At 34.2% G+C, this 23073-nt stretch overlaps 1 protein-coding gene across 1 annotated transcript; it reads left to right on the top strand.

The window, feature by feature from the left end:
* Positions 1-2840: 2840 nt before the first annotated feature.
* Positions 2841-9474, top strand: LOC110111711 (protein TIC 22-like, chloroplastic). The gene is made up of 7 exons (XM_020843703.2): positions 2841-3440; positions 3585-3659; positions 7977-8033; positions 8151-8210; positions 8307-8387; positions 8813-8848; positions 9209-9474. Exons 1-7 carry the CDS (start codon positions 2931-2933, stop codon positions 9305-9307), a joined length of 918 nt encoding a protein of 305 aa, XP_020699362.1. The 5' UTR covers positions 2841-2930; the 3' UTR covers positions 9308-9474.
* The last annotated feature ends 13599 nt before the right edge of the window (positions 9475-23073 follow it).

Raw genomic sequence — 23073 nt, 5'->3', positions numbered from 1 at the left:
ATAGCTCCTGCATAAATATATTTAATGATTTGAATAAAAGATAATTTGATTGAGAAGTTATAAATTAGCCATTTTTTATTAAATTAGAAATCAAATTATATCTTTAATGATTTGAATAAAGTTTTGTTTGAAGATCATTACTCACTCGAAATTTCATATTTATGAAATGCTAATTGTAGATTTTGCTTGTATGAGCAGTATGATTAAGGCTTCGTTTAGGATGACATTATTAATGCAAAAAACTGCTTTAAGAAGAAGTAATAAGAAAGACATCTCAAACAAAGCCTAAGTCTTTGATGGGAGTTTATTCAGCAGCCTGAGTGTCATGATCTGGCCGGGTGACTCAATGTAGCAAGACGAAAACAAACAATAAGACGAAGGGTCGAAGCTTTTCATACCAATCTCATACCGTAACAATTTAAAATTCACTTCTTCTGTGCATTCATACAAAACTTCAAATATGACAAAAGTGCCACTAAACCAAAATTTTTATGCATTATAAAAATGTTCTCATAATCTTAAAACAATATGATTGGCAAGAAACACAATTGAAATTGAAAGAAAAATATCCAAACTATTCTATATATAAATAAAACTATAAAAGTGCTTAAATTAGCTTTTTCTCATCTATCATAAATAAAACTCCTTTCATCCATTTATTTATAACCTAAATGATGAGTTATAAACATATAACATAGTGGACATATCACAATTTTATGCAATTATGATATTGTAGCATTTTAAACAATAATGAAAGATCATTTGAAAGAGAAACAAATCATTATGGACTAGTTAAGATACAATTTTGTAGCAATAATAATTTTCTTATATTTTATGGAGAGCTTGATCATAAATTTGTCATTTAAATACAAAAAATTTAGAAGAAAAGTACTTTGCTATAAGTTGAAAAGGTTTTTTTAAGTCTTTTGTCTCTTAAGGCAAGCATAGAATATTCTCATATAAATGTTAATAAGTGAATGATTTTGTAGTAAACTCTTATGAGCTAACTTGCATCAATCAAAGTAGAGGATAACATATAATTGAACACCAACAAAGATTTTGTTTGGGGAGGCTTTCTTGCTGCTTTTCGAAGCTTTGCAGTGCAAAAGTTTTTTGAACTCGAAACTTTTGGTACTAGAAAGCAACTTTAGAAAGACGTTAGGAAGGAAGCCTAAATAAATTTTATTGTAAGCATAAATTAAAGAAAGTAAAGATTTTGGATTCCATATAAATTTAAAAATGGATTTCCTTGAATCCATTCAATAATTAAATTCTTAGACTTTTCTTTTGCTCAAATAATTAAACTCTTGTGTCACTCATTCCGTCAATGCCGGCATCACGAATCACGAGAAATGCGGCTCGATAATTGGGGAATGAGAAGTTTCAGAAGATCTGAATCAGATATGAGGCGAAGTAAGAGTTGCAGGAGTGTGTTGGGTTTAGGATCCAAAAGGAGGATGGTGAGAAATGGGCGACGATAAGGGAGTTGTTGTGATAGAGGATTAATGTGATCCAGGAGGCGGTTTATGATAGCTTTTGGTCACTGTTTTTTTATTGCTTTCAAAAAAAATTTGTGCTAAAATATTGCTTTAAAAAGCAATAAAAAAATTATCCCAAATGAAATATAAGGCTTCAATTGGGACAACTTTCTTACAGTTTTCTAAAGTAGCTTTCTAGTATAAAATTATTTGAATTAAAACTTGTTTGTTCTAGGAAGCTATTTTAGAAAGCAATAAAAAAGCTATCTCAAAAGAAACCTAAATCTCAATAAATCTTATTTAAATTTTGCATGGGATGCTTTTGCAAAAACCATATTTCAATTTTGACGTGTTTCATTTTCCTTGAAAATTTATTGTATTTTTTCTATCGAAAAAAATCAAACTTTTTTATACTTCGATTCAAGTTGTGATTTCCAAATCAAAATCATATATTGTTCCATATTCTTATTCTTATGATAGCATGCAAAATTGTAGTTTATTACTATCATTTGCTAATTTTTCCTTAGCAAAATCAATCTCCTTTTTTTTTCCTAAAAGTTGGAATTATTGTACTGTACTATTCAAGTGAAAACCTACAAAGCTTTATAGACGATCTGACTCTTTGTCACTTCCAAGGCTTTCCATTTGTTCTAAAAAGAGAGGAAAAATGCACCGCATTTGCCCATTAGAGAGAATGTTTAATGATAAAATCCTCTAAATAGAGCCATCTTAGATTTCAACCTCAAAGACTTTCTCATCGCATTCCATAAACACTTACTTATCCATCCTAAATTAGCATAAATTCATTTGGAATAATAATAGTAAAAAGTTCTATGAATTACAAGAGGCCTTTCAATGAGAATATAAATCCTTTTAGAAAAGTCTTTTAAATGCTTTTTCATAATCTATTATAGCTTAGTCACCCTCTAGTACTCTCTGCGCCGCTGAATTTGCTTATCGCAGTAGTAGTTCTTAGGGGAGTCAATTTTTGACAAGATCCGAAACCCGATCCGAACTCGACCCGAAAAAATCCGGATTCGGGTTCAACAAATCAACCCGTTTTAAAAATCGGCTTGGGTTCGAGTTGATCCAGCAACCCGAAAATGACCTGAAAATGACGCGAAAACTTGTATTTGACCCGAGATTGACCTGTTTTTGACCCGAACATCGAAGATTGACCCGACTTTTTTACTCGAAAACTAGCAATTTTGGATCAACACCGGGTCATTTGTGTCGGGTCGAGTTGATCTGGATCCGAATCAGATCGGATTCGAGTTGACCCGAGTAGTGCAGGATTAATCCCGGATTTAACACCCCCTGGTAGTTCTTCCAGAGTGTTAATAAATACAAAGCCGTGAAACCAAACCTAACGAAGGTTCAACTGGCCCAATTCCGCAATTTCACTCTCTCAGTCTCTTCCATCCTTCCAGAGAGTTTTGCTTTGCCGCACGGATGCCGTTACCTTGGCAAGTCTCCCAAATGCAGAACTCCATCACCCTAACTGCTCCAAAACCCAACAAAAACCTCTCCTTTCCCCAATGCCCAAACCCCGTGGTCGCCTTCCTATCCAACCCCGCCACCTCCTCTTTCAAAGCCCAACTCGAATCCGCCATCGAAAGCCTCAGCAATCAAACCAGGAGAGCTCTGCATCTTGGTTTGTCCAACTTACCCTTCCCTCCTAGCGAAATCCCATTTTTTGCGCGGATATCGCCAGCCGGCATGGCCCCTCGCGGCAGGGCCATGCCGGTCGAGGCAATCGAGGAGCGGCTATCCGGGGTGCCGGTATACGCCCTTGCCAATGCGGCGGAGGAATTCGTTCTCGTCTCAGGAATAAGAACAGAGAGGTCGCTCGGCCTTTTTTGCTTCCAAAAGGATGACGCCGAGGCGCTTCTTGATCAGATGAAATCGATGAACAAGGACATGCGCGAAGGTTCCAAGGTCGTTGCTATTGCTCTCAACAAGGTATTGGGCGTGGTTAGGGTTTTAATGGATTTGTTTGCAGTGGAAAATTAATCGTCTTTCATGGTTTACCTTGCTAATGTGAGATGGAGCAGAAAGCTTCATGTTTTGTGCTTCTTTTGTCTTTTTAATATGAAGATAGTGCAGGTTTTTCAGCTGAAGGTTGACGGAGTTGCATTTAGGCTCATCCCTGATCAACAACAAGTTCTGAATGCCGTTAAGGTCAGAGGTTTAGACATCTTCACAGTGAAGTACTTCAGGGCTATTAAAGCTTTGTGTTACTTTCTTTTATTTTCTTTCCTTTATTTATGATTTTTCCACTGAACACTGCGCTGCCTTACTTTGGAGTAAATTTTCTCACTGGCGGATCTGTAATTTAGCATGAATTATTGCTTCTCTCCTTCCACGTTCAATTTGCTCACCTGTTAACATACTTCAAATGAGAATTTATACTGTTTAATTGATTTAGTACTTTTGAATGACAAAAGTTTGGGAAATTATTTTGTGCAGAGTCCGAATGTAGAGAATCTTCTGGATTGCTGCATATGCGTACGTACTGTGTATTTGTAGGCACGCAGCAAATATTAAGCCAATCATTAGTTGTGAGTATTTAGTGCATATTTTCTACCTTTTTGTTGAGTATTTAGTGAGTATTGTTGATTTGCTGCTTATTTACTGCGTATATACAAATACTCAGTAAATACACAGTACATACGCAACAATCCGGAAGATCCTCTACGTTTATACTCTTCACAAAATAATTTCCCCAGAAGTTTACTATTGAATCTATACATGGAATCACCCTCTATTTGTTTCTGACTGCTGCACCATCACCATTAAAATTAGTTTCAAACTTCTTTTTCGCTGGCTTTTTTACATTCTACCTGAAATTAGGAAGTACTTTGCTTTGCATTGCTCTTGTCTGAAATGTTTTTGGAATATTCTCCCAAATCTCTAGACGCCGCTAGAGCCCCAAAGAAACCTAAATCTACGAGATCTCAAATTTCAGCCAAATTCAAGATGTCCAAACCCTCGGAAAACTATTTAATGCATACAAATCAAAAGGAAATCCCTAAACAGCCCCTACATTCAAATTTCCCTCTCAAAACGCTAAAAAAACGCTTCCTAAAATGCTCTAATGGGCTGGTCGGGCCGCTCGATCTCCGCAGGAGGCGGAGATCTCCGCCTGTTTGCGCGACTTTGGCCCGTGAACCGGTCCCGCCTGGACCGGCTGGACCGGTCCAGTGGACCGGTCTAACACATCTTTAGTCAAACTTGTTAAAAGTTTCATTTTGAACCTGTTAATGATTTCATTAAATGTCTTAGATGGTCATGATATCATGGTCATTAACTTTCACGTTCGAATTTAAATTGTACTTATATTTTCAGCTGATTTAAAGGAGGTTTCATGCTACCAGAAAAAAAATACATGAAAATTGAAAACGTTTCATTCTACTTGTAATTTTAGTAGTATTTGTTCATTTCCTGTACGAAATGTGAATTTATTCATATAAATGTTTCATTCACATTTAGCTTCTCGAAGGTTGACTAAGGAAGTTTTTAGATAATAATTGGGCTATCTAAAAACTTTGCAAACTAGGATCAATAGAAAGTGAATGTAATCACACATAAACACATCCACTAAAACTCAATTTAATAGCAATGAGAATACTTTATTGGTTCTTTATTGAACAAAATACTTTCTGACCATAGAAGTAGCAATCATGGAGAATAATGCCAGAGGTTACTTGATATGATCTAGGCATATAAATATAGAGATTTAAGTTATAAACTTGTGAAGGTTCAAATCTATGCAAGATGGTTAGGACTGACAAAAAGGTCCTTATACTAAAATACTTTTCCGCTAGTTCAGAAAAGCTTGCTTTTACTGAAAATGGCATTTGCATAAGGATGAGCTTATAGAAATCTCTTCAAAGCTCATATGCACAATACATCTTGCAAGATGCTGATAGTTATATTAGTCATTTAATACCGTAAATGGACTTGGAATCTACGCTTCATAGATATGGGCTTTAATCTTATAATTTTAATCCTTCATATATGTGGTCTTCTTCGGTTTGCCCTTGAATTCTTCTCTTCTGTTTCTAACTAATGTGTGTTCATGCATGCTAGAATGTGTTCTGTATTTGTTACAATTTTCGTTTCTTAATACTAATGTTTTATGCTCAGAGAGAGATGCAAAATGATATTTTCATCTCAAAAGCAGAAAGCAAAACATATTTACTTAACTGACTCACATTCAATTTATAGTTCCATGTACTTGTTATGCATGACTAAACGTTTAATTACATGTATTCTATAAAATGGAATTTTTGTAATAATATCAAGCTATGTTAGTTAATCAAATAAGATAGAATAATGCTATTTTGGACATGCTAGCACTAAATAATATAAAAGTAGCACTTTAAAGTTTTAGGATTTGACTCAATAATTTTGACAATATAAGCACAAAATGCAAATATATGTTTTAATGGTAATTACATGTTATGCTTTTATATATATAAATTTAGGCTTGCAAATTTATTTTAAATTTTGTTATTTTAAGTAGCTCCAAGTTAAAATTAAACATGATTGATATTTAAAACTCACCACCTTAAACACTTATTATTAGAAGATCAAAAAGGAAGATTTGGATTTATAGGCACTTTGTTGTGTGTACCGAAAAGGGGCAAGTGGATATGTGCATGCTTTGGCTGCTTTGAAAATTAAGGAAAGAGATACTGTTGGCTGAAATAAAGAAAACGTGGGAAAAAAAATTAAGACGTGGAGGGAGAAAGAGGGAAAGAGAAAAGAAATTTAGTTGACTCATTTTTTTGTGATTGTGGAGAATTATTTTGATGACCCGGTTAGGAAAGTAGAGGTATTAGATTTGACTTATGTTAAGAAAGGTAGAGGTAGACCTAAAAAAACTTAGTTAGAAAATATTAGAAATGATCTTTCTTTAATAGATTTAAACAAGAGTTTGACTTTTATCGGGACACAATGGAGAAAAAGTATTCATGTAACCGACCCCACGTAGTAGTACAAAGGCTTGATGTTGTTGTTGTGGAGAATTATTTTGATGCGATGCAAGCACGATGATGCATAAAAGAATATGTTGATTTCAAAGATGTGTAACAATGCCCTTTTGAGTAGTTTTCAAGTGGAGAATTTCTGACATTATTTAATATCTTGTGTTTATCATCTCCCATCATTCTTATTTGCTTCTCTCATCTTGTCTTGAAAGATTTGGGCCGTCTCGTGTGTGATGAAATTAGGTGTATTTAGTTTAGGGAAGAGTGTATTTCTTTTGCCCCTAGTTATGGTACATTTGTGTGGTTTCTCTTTAGTGGATTAAACATTGTCTTCTCTCATATTGACATATGTTTGTTTGGCTAAATCATGTAAATCTTCATATGTCATTGCGGTATTTAGGCTTCATTTGGGACGGCTTTTTTATTGCTTCTTAAAGCAGCTTTCTTGTACAAATATTTTAATTTTTGTACTAAAAAGTTGCTTTAATAAGCAATAAAAAAGCCGTCCCCAATGAAGCCTTAGTCTCTTTATTATTATTGTTTCATCTGTTCATCATATTTTCTCCTATTAAACACTTGTGTATAGAAATTTAAGTTTTTTCTTTTAACAACTATTATCATACTCTAATTTTGAAATATAATGGCCATGAATTATGTATAAAAAGTTGTTTCACATGAAAATTTTTGTTCATTGGAGAATCAATAGAGGGAATTGTGGAGACACTAGTGGGGCATTTAAATATGTCTGCTATAAGTATGTTCTGAAACAATAATCAACACGTGTTGAGGGGAAGGCTATTTGAGGTGATAGAGTGTATTGTTCTCATGTTGTACTATTTTAATAACAGATTCTGAGATTGTGAAACCTCTTAAGTAAAAGAAAGCTAACTCCTAAACATCGAGGCGTCTTTTGGTATAATGACTGTAATTTTCGCAAGAAGCTCCACAGTTAAACGTGCTCATCCCAGAGCAATTCTAGGATGGTGACTTGCTGGAAAGTTACACCAATAGGACAAAACCATAAGACTCTTTGGCCAAAGCTAACAATATTTTTATAGTTAAGAGTTTGGTCTGTTACAAAAGAAAACCAAACAAGTCATAGAAGGTTAATATTGAAGCTTCTTCTTGGAACACTTGGCGCTTTTTATGCAAAACTCATGCTTCACCGCTTCAAAGTGCTTTTTTGTTCTGCTTCTGCCCAGCTCTTTTGGTGCAAGTGAAATAGCTTTCTTCTGTTTCATGATTTTCCGCTTCTAATGGGCACTTCCCTACAATTTTAACTGTGTTTAACATGTTATGTGTGTTGTGTGCTAGTTTTTTGAGATCTAATCAAATCTATTCAAAATCATAACTAGCTGCAAATGCTAAGCAAGATTTCATTCGTTTCATGCCAAACTTGAATGTTAATTGTGCTTACCATGTTCTTTTAAAGAGCCTTATATTTCTTAGCTTATGAACATAACTAGTTAATGTCCTTCTGAATGTGTGCATTTTCATCATTCAGTTAAAAGAGAAGTCTGGGAAGGCTGCTGATGATTTTCTTGGTGTGCCAGTTTTTCAGGTTCTTTTGCTTATTCTTCTGCTATAAATAACCTCAATTTTGAAAAAATTTCATGTATTTGGCATAGAAAAAATTATTTTATTTATTATTCATGGTTACATCCCAAATGCTTTTCAGTCAAAGAGTTTGGCCTTAAGGAGTCAGGGTAAAAGCTACCGCCCTGCTTTCTTCAGGAAGGTTAAGAGAATATGGATTATTATCTTATTGTTATCTTTGCTAGAGTCTAGAACTTCAGCTTTCTTTAAACTTAATTTTACTTCATTTTTCATGTAGGAGGACCTCGAAGACTCTCTCTTCAAAGCTTCCCGTGATCAGAGACAGTTAAATCCTTCCTTCAGGAAGGGTAACATTGAGGTGAGACCTTAGCATAAATGAGTCGAGTTTGAGTGAGCTCAAGTATTATTCAACTTGACTCTTTAAGCAAATAATCTAAGTTTTTTTTGTCTGAGTTCGATTCGAAAACTTATCGAACCAACATGAGCTATCCATGAATACAAAATCACTTAAAAGTCATATATAAATTATAGAATATGAGCTATCCTTCATTTAAGGAGCTTATAAAAATTAGTTGAACATGAGCTAATTATTGAGCCAAGCATGATTAAGCACTAAAGAGCTTTTTTGATAGCCCAGTTTCAGCCTTGTACAATGGTTAGGTTATTCACTACTGGGATCTAAGGTCACAGCAGTACTGGAATAACCTTTTACCAAATTCTGAGAACTTGTATGAGCTTCCTATTTTCAGTTCTGATCCTAACTGTAAATTCAATTGCTTACAGGTTTCTGTTCTGGAAGAAATCATATCAGCAATGAAGGTAAAGACTCAAAATTGAATTTTTGTTAGTTCATAATAAATCTCAAAGCCATTTGGCTTAGCTTTGTCCCTTTTTCATGTATTTACTCCAATCAAAATTTAGGTTTCGTTTGGGACTGCTTTCTGATTGCTTCTTAAACTAGTTTTTAGTACAAAAAATTTAATTTTTATATCAAAAAGCTGCTTTAAGAAGCAGTAAGAAAGCCGTCCTAAACGAAGCCTTATATTACACTCATCGCAAAGCTAAGCCAATGGCTTTTAAATCCATCTTGACTAAAATTTTATCCATCAAACATACAGATTGTCCAATATCACTTTCTAGAAAGCTATTTTGCTGAGTTTATATGCATAAACATTTCAGGGAAGCTCTTCATCAGACTGGGATGATATTGTGTTTATCCCTCCAGGTTTTGAAGTAGCAACTGCTGTCAGGGAAGAGAATCAAGCCATAACTTCTTAGATAGATCTTTTTACTTAGGAGTTTAGGATTAAGAAAGTGTTAATGGAGTAATTATGTTTTCTTATTTGAGTTTTCTGAAGGAACATAACTGAGCAAAAAAAAAAAATTTTTTTTTTTTATGTAACAATAACCATTTTTATCTATGCTAATTCTACTTGTTCTGTTGAGCTGTTTTGTTGGAAATTTATCTACTGTGCCAAACACCACTCTAGTATCTAAATAATATTAAAATATATGTATGAAAAAAAGTTATTTCATTTTAAGGAAATTAAAATTATTATTATTATTTATATAATTTAGAGATTAGGTATTTATATAATTAAATATAAAGATTTAGATGTGGTATATGAAAATATATGAAAATCCCCTTTAAAATATCTCAATTTTATAATTTGGTTTAATTATTAAGACTGTATGGAACGGTTTTCTTACTGCTTCATAAAATAACTTTTTAGTACAAAAATTATAATTTGCTGACATTATTAGTCATCGCTCGGCACCACCGTATGCTGCTGGTCGAAGCACTCCACTATCAAATACCACCGCCCTCGATAGGCTAGCCACTCCATTGTTGTTTTCAGTGGATCTTACAATGAATTAATTTTCGTTAAAATTGATCTGACCCAAAGAAGTTTGTTATGATATGTTTATCCTAAGAGTTAAAATATTTGACTCTATCTACCCAATTTATCGAACTTTTATTTGGTCCGGTCACCTGATGTAGCTCTACGTTCGGACGCCAGTAAAATAGTTCCACATGTTCTCACTATTTACCGCGTGGCCCGACAACCCCGACCTGGAACAGAGACGGGATTGCTATGTTCACGTGTTGCTAGGTATTGCTCGGTATTGGTTGATTTTGCTCGGCAATAACTAGAAATACCATTTTGTGAAGACCAATACCGAGCAATACCGAATTTTTCTCGGTATTGGTCTTCACAGAGCGATATTTTTCATTATTGCAAAGCAATACCTAGCAATACGCAAACATAGCAATCCCAGGTCAAGTCGTCGGGCCGCGCGGTATTGAGTAAGACCACGTGGCGACATGTTATTGGGGTCCGAACGTAGAGCTACGTCAGGTCACCTGACCTAATAATTGTTCGTATTTATCATATAGATTCTACAATTTTTTTATATAAATGCAACCTGTTTAATTCAAATATGTCATATTTAACTAGAAAATGATTTATCTAACATGAATTTGAATGATAAACGAATCATTTTCCGGTCAATTTTAGGATTTTGAGTTAATCCAAACCCAATCCAAAGAACCAATCGGGTCAACATTTTTAACCTAAATCGAACCCTAAAATTAATCGGATCAATCCGAACCTAAAATTTTTAAATCAAATACATATCAAGACATTTATTGATCCCCTTAGAATCAAAGATAACAATCCACAAGTTATCTATGGAAACTAATAATATAAAGTAATTCAAAGTTCAAAAAAGAAATCAATTGCCAGAAAATAAAACTAGACAAAGTCAAGTAAAATAAAATAAAATTAAGTGAGCTATATGCAGCAAAAAATACAAATGTGTCGTATCTGCTGGTTGTATTTATAAATTTTGAAAATCAAGTTTATTATATGTTGGATTCAGCTAGAAAACTTAGGTATCAAGTATGTATTTAAAAATTCATGTAGTATCTATTGGATATAGTTATATATAAGATTTTTACCTCGAAGATCGAAATTCATTCGAAAATTTAACGAATTTTTGGCTTAGATCGAGTTCGGAATAAGCTGAGCTAAAAGTCAAATTTTTTCATTCGGTCCAATCTTCAAGCTGAACTCATTCAATTTACGAGTCGATTTCAAGCCAGCTTATATATATTCGATTATATATATTCGATCTAGGACTGGATCATCAAAATCAAATCGTTCTCAACCCAATCTATGGCCAAAAACTAAATATTTGCATAAGCCCTATATCATACATCATCATCATGCAGGGCTATGCGACTTTATAATTACCGTATTGGCTCCCGCCATGGAGAGAGGAGTTTGAACGAACTAATTATCAACTTCTAATGTCTGTGATTAAACACATTCAATGTAAAAAAAGAAAAAGAAAGAAAGAAAGAAAAGAGAACTTTGGCGTTGTTTGGGACGACTTTCTTTTGGTTTCTTAAAGCAGCTTTCTAGAACAAAAATTAGTTTGTTGCACTAAAAAGCTGTTTTAAGAAGCAGCAAGAAAGCCGCCCCAATCAAAACTTTGTCTTCAGTGGACAACACCTCATCATTGACCATTAATGAAACAATAACAAGCACTGAATATTATATGAGTAGTTTGAAAAAAAAAAAAAAAATCAGATTTCAATCACCTTCAAGCACTCAATAGCCACCAAAAGTAGCTCAGTTGCACTTTGCTTTTAACATTGAATATGGCCATATAACTCACTCACTATAATTAAGTAGTTGGAAACACTTTGTAAATAGTTAAGTTGTTGAATGGAGGCTTACTGATCAGATTTATTGAACTAGGTGGGAAACACACTACAAGTAGTTCAAGTGTTGAATGGAAGCTAGCTTACTTTCAGTGTATATCAGTAGCTCAGAAGTCACTACAGTTGAATGAGAGCTTCTTAGGACTTAAGGATTCGTTTGGGACGTCTTTTTTACTGCTTCTTGAAGCAACTTTCTAGAATAAAAATTAAAATTTTTATACTAGAAAGCTGCTTTAAGAAGCAATAATTAGAACTGAGTTGTTCAATTGGAACTGTGAGTTCTTCATGAAGCAGCTCTGCCTTTGTCACTCTATGCATTCAAATTGAACTCCTTGAAGCTATGATAGTTAAGCTAAAGCTGGGAAGGATCTTGGTGTTATAAAAAGGATCATAAGGCAAATATACTTATAGATCATTTCTATGTGATGCTCTTAAAGTCTTTAAACACTCTTATAAGACTCTTTCTTTATCATCATGAATATTCCAGTACATAGAGATAGTTATCAATAGAAGATAGCTTAGTCTCTTATTATTGTGGTATTGTCTCATCAGCAAAGACCATTATGTCTCTCCTCATTAGGAATGGGGCAGCTTCGATAAAACACATCGCTAGGGTTTCATGAGCATACCTGTATGCTCTTCCGTAATGACGGAAATTTCGGGATTTTTAAATTTAAATTATAATTTTACAACATAAAAATGAGAGCAACATTGCAACAACTAAACTTTCCCCTTGTAGCTGTTTGTATGTTGCAGATATGATTATTATGGACGTTTAGGTATTTTTCTGAAAAAATTTTGTTGGGTAATTTGAAAAGTGTGTTGTTTTTAGCAAATTAAAAAATAATTATGATATCAAAAAATAATGTTGTAGTACATTTAAAGTTTTAAAATAATATTTTGAATAATCCATGGTAGTTTGATTAAATTCTAAAATGGTGAAATTTAGCTGGTTGTTGAATCAATTAAGTCGTTAAAATATTTTGTGCATTTTAGAAACTAGTTTATTTAATTTTGTTTTATTGCAATGCAATTATATCTGCACTTATCTGCTTGAATTGTGTGTTTCTGTGAAGATCTGATATTGGAGGAAATTTTATTGTACTAAATGCACGAGGGGTCATAAGAGTCTATTATTAATATATGATATGCGTTAAGCATTTGATAGTTATAAGACTCTGTTTTTTATAAGCTAGTGCAGAGAGCGTAATGACATGAATTTTGATATTTATTTATGATGAGAGGTATAAGAACCTAAGCGCTGTTACTTTTTTCTTTGATATATAAAATACTTATTTATTTATATTCAATACAAAGTCTAATATATTTTAGTTATCTGCTCAGTATAATAAATTTGTTGTAAGATGCTATTAAATTACATTTAAATACATAATGTATTAATCATAGAAAATTTAGAGCAGTGGGTGTGATCTGTTGAGTTATGTTGGCTCACATCTATTATGCATTATATTTCAGGCCAGGAAATGGGGAAAAACGAGTTGAGTAGCTAAGGCATAGGTTATGGTATGCCTAAGTCAATATAATTACTTTCTGCTTTATAAATTTGTGTACAATCAAAATTATTTATTTCTTTCATATGCTCTTATTAATAGTCGTGTACTATAGTAGATAGATTTTGTTGTATATGCATTTTAAAGATGAATAAAAAAAAAATTGTGTATGAGTTTACTTTCTATTTAGTAGGAAGTTAATTAATAACTATGTGGTCTATTTTAGATTAAACAATTTTGAAAAGTCTTCAAAAGTTAGTTCTTAGGCTTGATTTTTCATCATCTAACATAATATAACATATTCTATCTATGAGTTATATTGTGTTAGGTTGTTGTTAAGTATAAATTATGTATTATTTATTGTGTTAAAATTCAATAAAAATGTGATATTTAAGTCGTGTTTGTGTAAGAAATATTCAGGAGAAGAAAAATTCACGGGTGTTGAACGAGCACAGTAGCGCCCAAAAATTCTACATCGCAACGTTGTCATCTACCATGCCCCAACACCTTATTCAAACATTATAGTGCCGGTCGCTCTAGAATTTAAGGCAAAATTAACACCCTAGTAGAGTCAAGGTCAGCGCCACAATGTTAGAAATCCACATTGTAGCACTTTAGTATCAGGAATTTGAATGTCAAAATACCGATCATCACAATGCCACAGTGTCAGATTGTACTTGCAAGCACTGCAATGCTCAACATTTATAGCACCATGGTGGAGCAGTTATCAAAATGAGAAGTCACGTCTAATAAGTCAAAAGATGAGTTGATTTAACTATTAACTATTCTAAGTCAGCACAACACCATAGTGGAGTAAGCCTAATAGCACTAAGGAGCTAATTCATTTGATAACTCAACAGAATCAACACTTCAAGTGCCAGAGAGCTTGAGGCCGTTTCTACACTTGTTATAAAATAATTTTTCAATTCTTTAGGAATGGGGTCTATCAGAGTTCAGTCATTTTTAGTGGAGTCTTATACTTTTGTGTGTCTTTCTTTCACTACGGGAAAACACGTGCATACTGGCGGAGTTTCCGGCGGATTTTTTTAGACGGTAATAAACGGCGTACTCACCGACGGATTTGTTCAACGTAAGGCTTGCGTCAACATTACCGGCGGAACATACGTCGGCAATTCACCGACGCCGTGTCTGCCGGAAAACCCGACGGTATAGGGATGCCTGAACCATTTCCGTCGCATGTTACGGCGGAACTATTCCGGCTTATGGTTCCGGCGGATAGTACGCCGCCTTATTTAAACTCAACGAAAAAAAAATGGCGGAGTATACATCGGAAATTATACCGACGGCAATATTAAAATTACCGGCGGACCTTCCGCCGGTAGAAGCCCTATTTCGCGAACCCGAACCCCTCTGGCCGTCATTCTTTTCCTTTCTTTCTCTCACTTCCATTGCTTCGCTCGTCGCCCTCCGTCGCCGTTCGTCGCTCGCCGTGGTTAGACGTCGCCGACGGTCAGCAATGGCGCCGGAATTAAGACGTTTTTCAACGTCGAAAACGGTCCATTTTTTCCGCCGGTAATGTGTCGGATCATGCGCCGGAGAAATTTCCGGCGCAAATTTTGCGCCGGAAATAATTTATCGACGCGGCCGAAACCGGCGTATGAAATTCCACCGAAAAGTCCGACAGAAACTCATTATTCCGTCGGATTATCTATGTTTACCGGCGGATGTTGTCCGCCGGTATTAACGAGTTTTCCTGTAGTGTTTAGTTCCCCCATAAAGTAAAGTCTAAGGGAGGCTATGGAAGAATAAGATACTATCATTTAGAGATCTTAGCATGTATTATGATATGATCAATCAACTTTGGATATTTTGCATTTGACTTCTAAGCTTTTTGAATATTTTCTTGCAATGAAGGTCGAATGATTATCTGAGCTAGTATGCCAGAATTCCAATTAGTAGAAGAAATCACCTCCAACTATAATATCTCCATATATCTTATTAAATACTTATCAAAAGTGAGATGTATACATGATAATCTGGAAGAGTTCCTACTCAAAGCATCTACCACTACATTAGTCTTACCAAGAAAATACTAAATAGTCATATCAAAGTCTTTAATCAACTCAAGACATCTCCTTTGCCTCAAATTAATAACCTTCTAAGTGAATTAATATATATTTCAGACATTGTTGTGATCGATAAAAATCTCATACCTGACACCGTATAAGTAATGCTACCAAATATTCAAAGCAAATACAATAACAACTAACTCCATATCATGTGTTAGATAATTCCACTCATATGACTTTAACTGTCTGGAAGCATATCCTATCACTCTACAGTGCTGCATCAGAATACATCACAAACCTCTCAGTGTAGTATCATTGAATACCTAAAATTCTTTTGTACTAAATGAAAGAGTCAAAATTGGAGAAAAAAATCAAAAAATCCTTTAATATCTAAAAATCAGCCTCACACTTCAGTGTTAAGATAAAAGCTACTGAATTCTAAGTCAGTCTTATCAGAGGTGCAAAAATCTAAGAAAATCTCTTTACGAACTTTCTGTAATGTCCAGTCATACCCAATAAATTATGTATCTCAAATAAAATAGTAGGACATGGCTAATCAGTGATTGTCGAATCTATAGAGATACCAACACTACTCATCACATGCCCCAGAAAAAGCAATACTCTTCAACCAGAACTTACATTTGGAGAATGTAGCATATAGATAATGATATCTTAATGTCTATAAAATAATCTTCAAATGTCTGACATGATCTTTCTTAGAAGTAGAATAAATCAAAATATCATAGATGAAAATAATCACAAATTGATTTAGAAAATATTTGAATATCCAGTTCATCTAATCCATAAAGATGATTGGTGCATTCATCACTCTAAATGGCATGACTAAGAACTTATATTGTTCGTACCTTATAGTATTCATCGCCCTAAAAGGCATGAAAGTTGTCTTCAATACATCAGACTCTCTCACATTCACCTGATAGTATCCATATCACAAATCAATCTTCAAAAATATAGAAGATCCAGCAAGCTGATCGAAAGATTATCAATCCGTGAAAGAGGATACTTGCTCTTGATAGTGAGTTTTTTTAACTTCCTATAATCAATGCACATGCGGATTGACTATCCTTTTTTTCATAAATAAAATTGGTGCTCTCTATGGATACACTCTAGGATAAATGAATCTCTTGTCAACTAACTCTTGAAGTTAAACATTCAACTCTTTAAACTCCTTAGGTGCCATCCTATATGGACCTTGGAAATCAAGGATGTACCCGAAAAATACATCAATAAAAAACTTTATATCTCTATACGGAAACAAACTGACTAACTCTTAAAAAAACATAAAAAAATTATAGCATTACTGAGATCACAGAAAGATAACTAGAATTTATACTCATATCCTAATCTGATATCAAAGATATCATACAACCCTTCTTCCATAGTCTAACTACTTTCACACTAGAAATCAGTTTAATAAAATACCTCTAACTCCTTGGAATACATAACTCTCACAGCCCAAAAATAATGTAATTTATTTCTTCAAGCAATCAATATGATCTTTACACCTACTCAACTAGTCCATATCCAAAATAATATTAAATGAAGAAATGGGTAATAAAATCAAATTAGATTTATAATTCTTGTTAGGAACTCAATATCACAAAAATAAAATCTACTAGTAATCATATCATCTCTAGTTGATAAGGTAATAGAAAGAGCAATACGTAGTACAATTGAAGGTAAGTGTAATAAATCAAAGAAATACTAAAAAATAAATGAATGAATATATCTAGAATTGAATAAAACACAACATGGATGCTTAGAAATATAAATTGTACCTATCACAACATTCGGGGCTTCTTTAGCCTCCTATTGAGTCAAATTAATTGTATACATGTGGCTGAACTGAAACTAGAGCAATAGTGCTACAAACCCTCTCTGAACACTATCATATGGTCTCCCTACTATAGAACCAGATCCACTACCTCTACCGACAGAACTCTCAATAAATGTATGAAATGGAACTATCAACAGTCTTCCTGCTAGTCTAACAAAACTCTCAGATATGGACTCAGATTATTGGTCAAACCTTGGTTGTGGACACTCTGTCATCCTATGTCTAACTTGTCTTTATTTGAAGCACTACCCAATCACTTTGTAGCACTAACTGAAGTGATGTCTGCCACAATGCTGGTACATATGTACCCCATTAACAAAACTCCCAAAACTAGTAACACTACCTCTACTTGGGAGCTATCAAAAACACAGTCTGCCCATCTTTCCTAAACTCTCTAGACATAAATTTGCTCTTCTTCCAAGAAAGACACTACAAAAAATCTCGCCACTAAATCTCTTCATACTAGCAATCCACCATTACTGAGTAGCTATCATGTCATTCTTTATCATATGACCTCTCTCCATATGCTTAAAGAAATTAAAAATATAAAATGGTACCTGCTATCTCAAACTATCTTGTAGTCCCCTTAGAAATTTATAGCACTCATTCATAGGAGTGTTCATTAGCTATGGAGAATATCTGGCCAAAGTAGTGAACTCTGTCTTATAATGCATTATTGTCATGCTCCCCTGAACCAATCTAAAAAAAGTCTCACGCATTTGCTGTCGTGTAGAAGTTCGTATAAATCAAGCTCCAAACACATATGAAAACTCCTCCCATCTAATCAGAGAATTTAATCTCTCTTAATACTTCTCCTCCTACTAGCCCATCCAATAACGCTCAACCTCGCCATCTAATAAAAAATTTCCAACAATAATTTTCTCTCAACAAGGATATAACATGCCGTCAAATATATTCTTTAGCCTCCTCAACCAAGATATAACATGCCATCAAATATATTATTTAGCCTCCTCAACCAGTCCTCACTTGACATGGGCTAAACAATACCCTCAAAACTCAGAGGCTTTAAACTCATAAACATTTATAGATGTCAATCTACCTCATCTGATCTAATAGCAAGAACTCGTCTTTGTGCCTGACCCATCATCTAGGTTATCAAACTACAAAATTGCTTTAGAGCTTACTATTGGAGCCATACTATATAGAATAGTTACCTATTTGTCACTCAACCTATTTGTCATATTTGGGTTTGACAGATCCATATACACATAAAATATGTAACTGAACACACATGCACATGAAACAAATAATAATGAACACCCAAACATAATAAAAAATATACTTCACTTAACTTATAGATCCATTTCCTATAGCTCTATTTCACAGTCCATATCCAAAACTAGGCTTTGATACTACAAAAGTTTGTCACAACCCAATCGGACTAGGATAAGTCCTATCGTGTTGAGTTGTGACAAACAAATCCTAATATATAATTTTAAAATATTTAATATTCTCTTCCAAAATTTATTTTAAATAAACTATATACTACATAGCTACTAAACATTCACATACTTAAAATAAACTTATCAATAATATTTTATTAATTTCATCAAAATATATCTACACTATAATATATAACTATAAATAGAAGCTACATAGCTGAATAATAAACTAGTCATGACTATACAAAAATTAAAATAGAGAAATATCTATAAACTAAGATTTGATCATAAACTGCTAATCAACAAGCTTATTCCCTTTTTCAGATCTTAAAAATAAAAAACAAAATCACATTGAACTACAACAGCTCAGTAGGACACACAAAATGATCTAAATTTTCAAATGATTATATTAAACATTTTGCTGAATATTTAAAAATAGTTTAATATAGTTTAATAAATCACTATACAAAGAAATATAATATGAGCATAACAATTATCGAATTATTTGAATAATAATATTGAGTAGATAAATAAATAAAAAATTATATCACAAAGTAATTCATATCACATTTCTCGGGCACATATAGAATTTCAAAGAATAATGTCTTCTTATAACTCCATTTTATGCTTATAACACCATAACATACCTGTAGGCACCAACAAATAGCTTATAACAACCATAACATGTCTTATAAGCACCAGAATATTCACTGACACATACATAAACTCAAAGAATTGTTGTCCCTTATCTCTCCCAACAGATGTAATTTAATCACATATGTATATTTTTTATCATATTATTGTTGAGTCTAGTGAATAGATTGTTAAACCTAAGTTAATGTCCCAAGGCTACCAACGCACGAAGATTAATGAGCAAAAAGATTGGGTGGCAGTATAATTTGAAGTATATATACAAAAGACAAGAAAAACTGCCCAAAAACTGCAAGTTTTCAATTATGTACGTAGTGGATCGTCCCGTACGACCATGGATCATCCTGGACGATTTTACTTAAAGTGTCGAAAACGATCATAATGTATATTGGTACGAATTATGTTCGTACACGCTCATCGTCCTGTACGAACTATGCTCGTCCAGTACGAAACGGTTATTACATAGGTCGGTTCCCAAAATTCTACAGGACGTAACCAACTGACATAAGTCAGTTCAGTTCGTCCTGAGACGAACAGGTTTCGTCCTGGGACGATTTTATACAGAGCGTTTCGTCCAGGGACGAAAATTAATTTGGTCATGTACGATCGCATACAGAGAGTTTCGTCTAGGAACGAAAATTAATTTCGTCCTGTATGATCTCATACAGAGAGCTTCGTCCTGGTACGAACCATAATTTTCGTCTGGACGAATAGTGCAAGGTGAGAATCCAGAGACGTTCGTCCCGGGACGAATATTAAATTCGTCCTAGACAATTAGGACTTAGAAAATTTTCTACTTGCCTGTTCAATTCATTGCTCTTTCGAGGGGTTAATTGACATGATCGTCCCGTACGAACCATGTTCGTCCTGTACGATCAGTTTACAAAAAGTGTTCCCCAAGAGTGTGTGTTATGATTTTTCACTCAATTACAATCACTCCCTCTCATTTCAAAAACTTGTAATTTACAAATGAATAATTTGAAGTCTTCATCGCTTGGAGTTGATTTTTCTGAAATGTTAGTACACACTAGAGCAAAAAACAAATTTTCCAAAAAAATATTTGGAGATATATAAAACAATAATATTTGAAATCATCAAAATAATACAAGTTGCAAGAATGTAAAACATGCAAATAGCAACTCTCTCTACAATTATAACAGTTAAAGTGTAATTAATCATGTGTCAGAATTGCACAGCTTTCTATAATAATAGAAAACAAAAATTTCTACTAAGCAAAAAATACACATTTTTAATAAATACCCAAACTACCAAGGATTGCATAAAACACAATTTTAAGACATTAATTTAATCACATATGTATATTTTTCAGTGTTCAAATTATTTTATATCTAATAAAAGCTGCACAATTTCCAAAATACCCAATAAAATTTTCTAAAAAATATTCATAATCTTAATCACTGTAATATATAAAAAGTTACGCGATGAAAGTTTTACTAATGCAATGTTATCCCCATTTTTTGTAATGAAATAAAATTTTAATAAATGTTTTTGATAAAATTGAGTATTTTTGAAAGTTGAGATATGCATATATATAACAAATAGAATGTACGATATAAAATATAATAATTTATTGAAAATAAATATTAATATTCTCAAAAGATCAAAATATCATTTCATTATAAACTATTAAATATAAAAACAAAATAAATCATTAAAAAATGAATACAATTATTTTAAAAATCATCAATTTGTATCCCGACCAATAAAAAAAATCTAACTCCACCACGTTCGCTACCCTAGCCTTCATTGACCAACAATCGCTTCCCCTTCTCATGAAAAATGTAAAATTTCACTTTATTTAATTTTATTTTTAAATATTTATTTATTTTTTCCACATTATGATTTATCAAAATTCATTATCTTTAATTTATAAAATTGTTTAGATGTTTCCTACCCTAAGATTATTCTATTTGCACTAATATTTAAAGGATGAAAATGGATTCTAAAAAATCATGACAGGTAATTGTTGACCTCATTTTTGTATGAGGTCACCTTTAACCCCTTTTGAGCTCTAGACCCTAGGACCCTCTGGACCATAGGTTTCCTTAGACTCTAGATCCTAGGATCTTCCTAGTCTCCAAACCTTAGGATCAATCTAGATCTTAATTCAATCCAAACTCAAAATCTTTGGGTTAAGGACTTGGGTCCTGAAGCCCATTCTATGTGATTCTTCTATCATCTTGAAACCCTGTTAATTAGCATCTGATTCAGGGTCTGTCAATTCCATGTATATATGACATGTTTCTAGTCAAATTTGAGCTTATTTGGAGGACTCTAACCCCATAAACTAAATCTAATCCCAAACATTGCAAAACTTTTAAATATTTATGACCCATGCCACTAGACCTGTTACCGAGTAGAATTTGACTTTGGAGCCCCCTTCAAACCCTTTGACCACTTCCAAGACCTTGATATTGACTTGTTAAGCATTAATCTATATTTTTCTGGATTCATTTTGACCCAGAATTAATTTGAGGTCAAAATGACCAAAATGCCCTTAAAGGGGATTTTTGGACTTTTGGCCTAAATTCAACTTGTTTTAACCCATCAATATTTGAAATCTTCTCCAATCATTTTCAAATAATATTTGGGACCTATTGGATCCAATTCCAAACCTTGGATCAACTTGGTTGATCAGGTCAACCCAGTTTGACCTGAAGGCCTCTTAAGGGTCAAAATGATCATTTTGACTCAAATGACCTCTCTTGACCTTGATACCCCATCCATTAAGTTTATGTGACCAAATTGATTTCAATGCATCTAACTCTTGATCCTAGGTCAACTTGGTTGACCAAGTCGGCCAAGTTTGACTAAATGACCCATACACTCCCTTCTACCCATACCCCTTGATCAAAACCATTTCAATTTCATCTAGACCCTTGGGGTGACCCCTTAGGCTTCCAAGAGACCCCTCTTGGAGACCCAAGTCTTGAGCCAACTTGTGTTAGCCATTTGGCTTGACCCGTGTGCCCAAAGGGAGGCCCCCTTTGAGCCATTTCTTAATCCTAATCAAATTGAACCCAAACTAAGGTGTTATTGGGTCTTCCTTGACCTAATACATCTCCCTTAACCAGCCCAGCCATTGAGTTACCTTGGGTCAAAAGTTAAGCTAACCCAAAGTGGCTAAAACCACTTTGGATTGAGCCAACTCCTACCCTAAGCTCAATTGAACCTAGCCAACACTTCTACTAGATGGCCCTAGGTCCAACACATCTTCCCTAGTTAGCCCAAGCCTTGGGTTGACTTGGGTCAACTTTTGGACTAACTCAAAGTAGTCAAAATTACATGGGCCCGAGCCATTTTCCATCTCAAACTTAATTAAACCCAATTGCCACTTGTATTGGGTGGACCAGACCCAGACCCACTTCCACATCAAGCCCAGGGCCTAGCCTGACTTGGGTTGAGCCCAATTTGACCCAAATCGAGCAAGTTTGGGTCAAACCAAGCCACCCGATCGAATTGAACCTCCCCAGGCCCAATTGAGCTCACCCTTGAGTCCAGCGTGTCCCAATCATCCTTTTCAGGTCAACCCGACCCAGACCCCGGCCGGAACCAATGGAGAATAAGCTTCGGTGGTCCCCCCCCCTCTTTGATCCTGGCCTAAAGCCTTCCAAAGATTGGGATCGCCAGCTTCAGGCTCATGAGCCCTCTATGAGGATGTCTCCTTCCACCTGGAGCCCATCTGAGGCCCAGAACAGTCAATTCATGCTGTCCGAGCTCGCGAGAGTGAGCTAAATAGGGCAGCTCGTTCAAGCAGCCTCTATTCGATTCCCAGCTTTCGAAATCACTCCCCATAGCTCCCTCGTATCTCTTCTCTCATTCCCCAGCCTCCCAGATGCT

The sequence above is a fragment of the Dendrobium catenatum genome, unplaced genomic scaffold (genome assembly GCF_001605985.2).
Source record: "Dendrobium catenatum unplaced genomic scaffold, ASM160598v2 fragScaff_scaffold_847, whole genome shotgun sequence".
Lineage (NCBI taxonomy): Eukaryota > Viridiplantae > Streptophyta > Magnoliopsida > Asparagales > Orchidaceae > Dendrobium > Dendrobium catenatum.
Note: the sequence above shows the minus strand (reverse complement) of the source record. Positions and strands in the feature narration are given on the sequence as shown.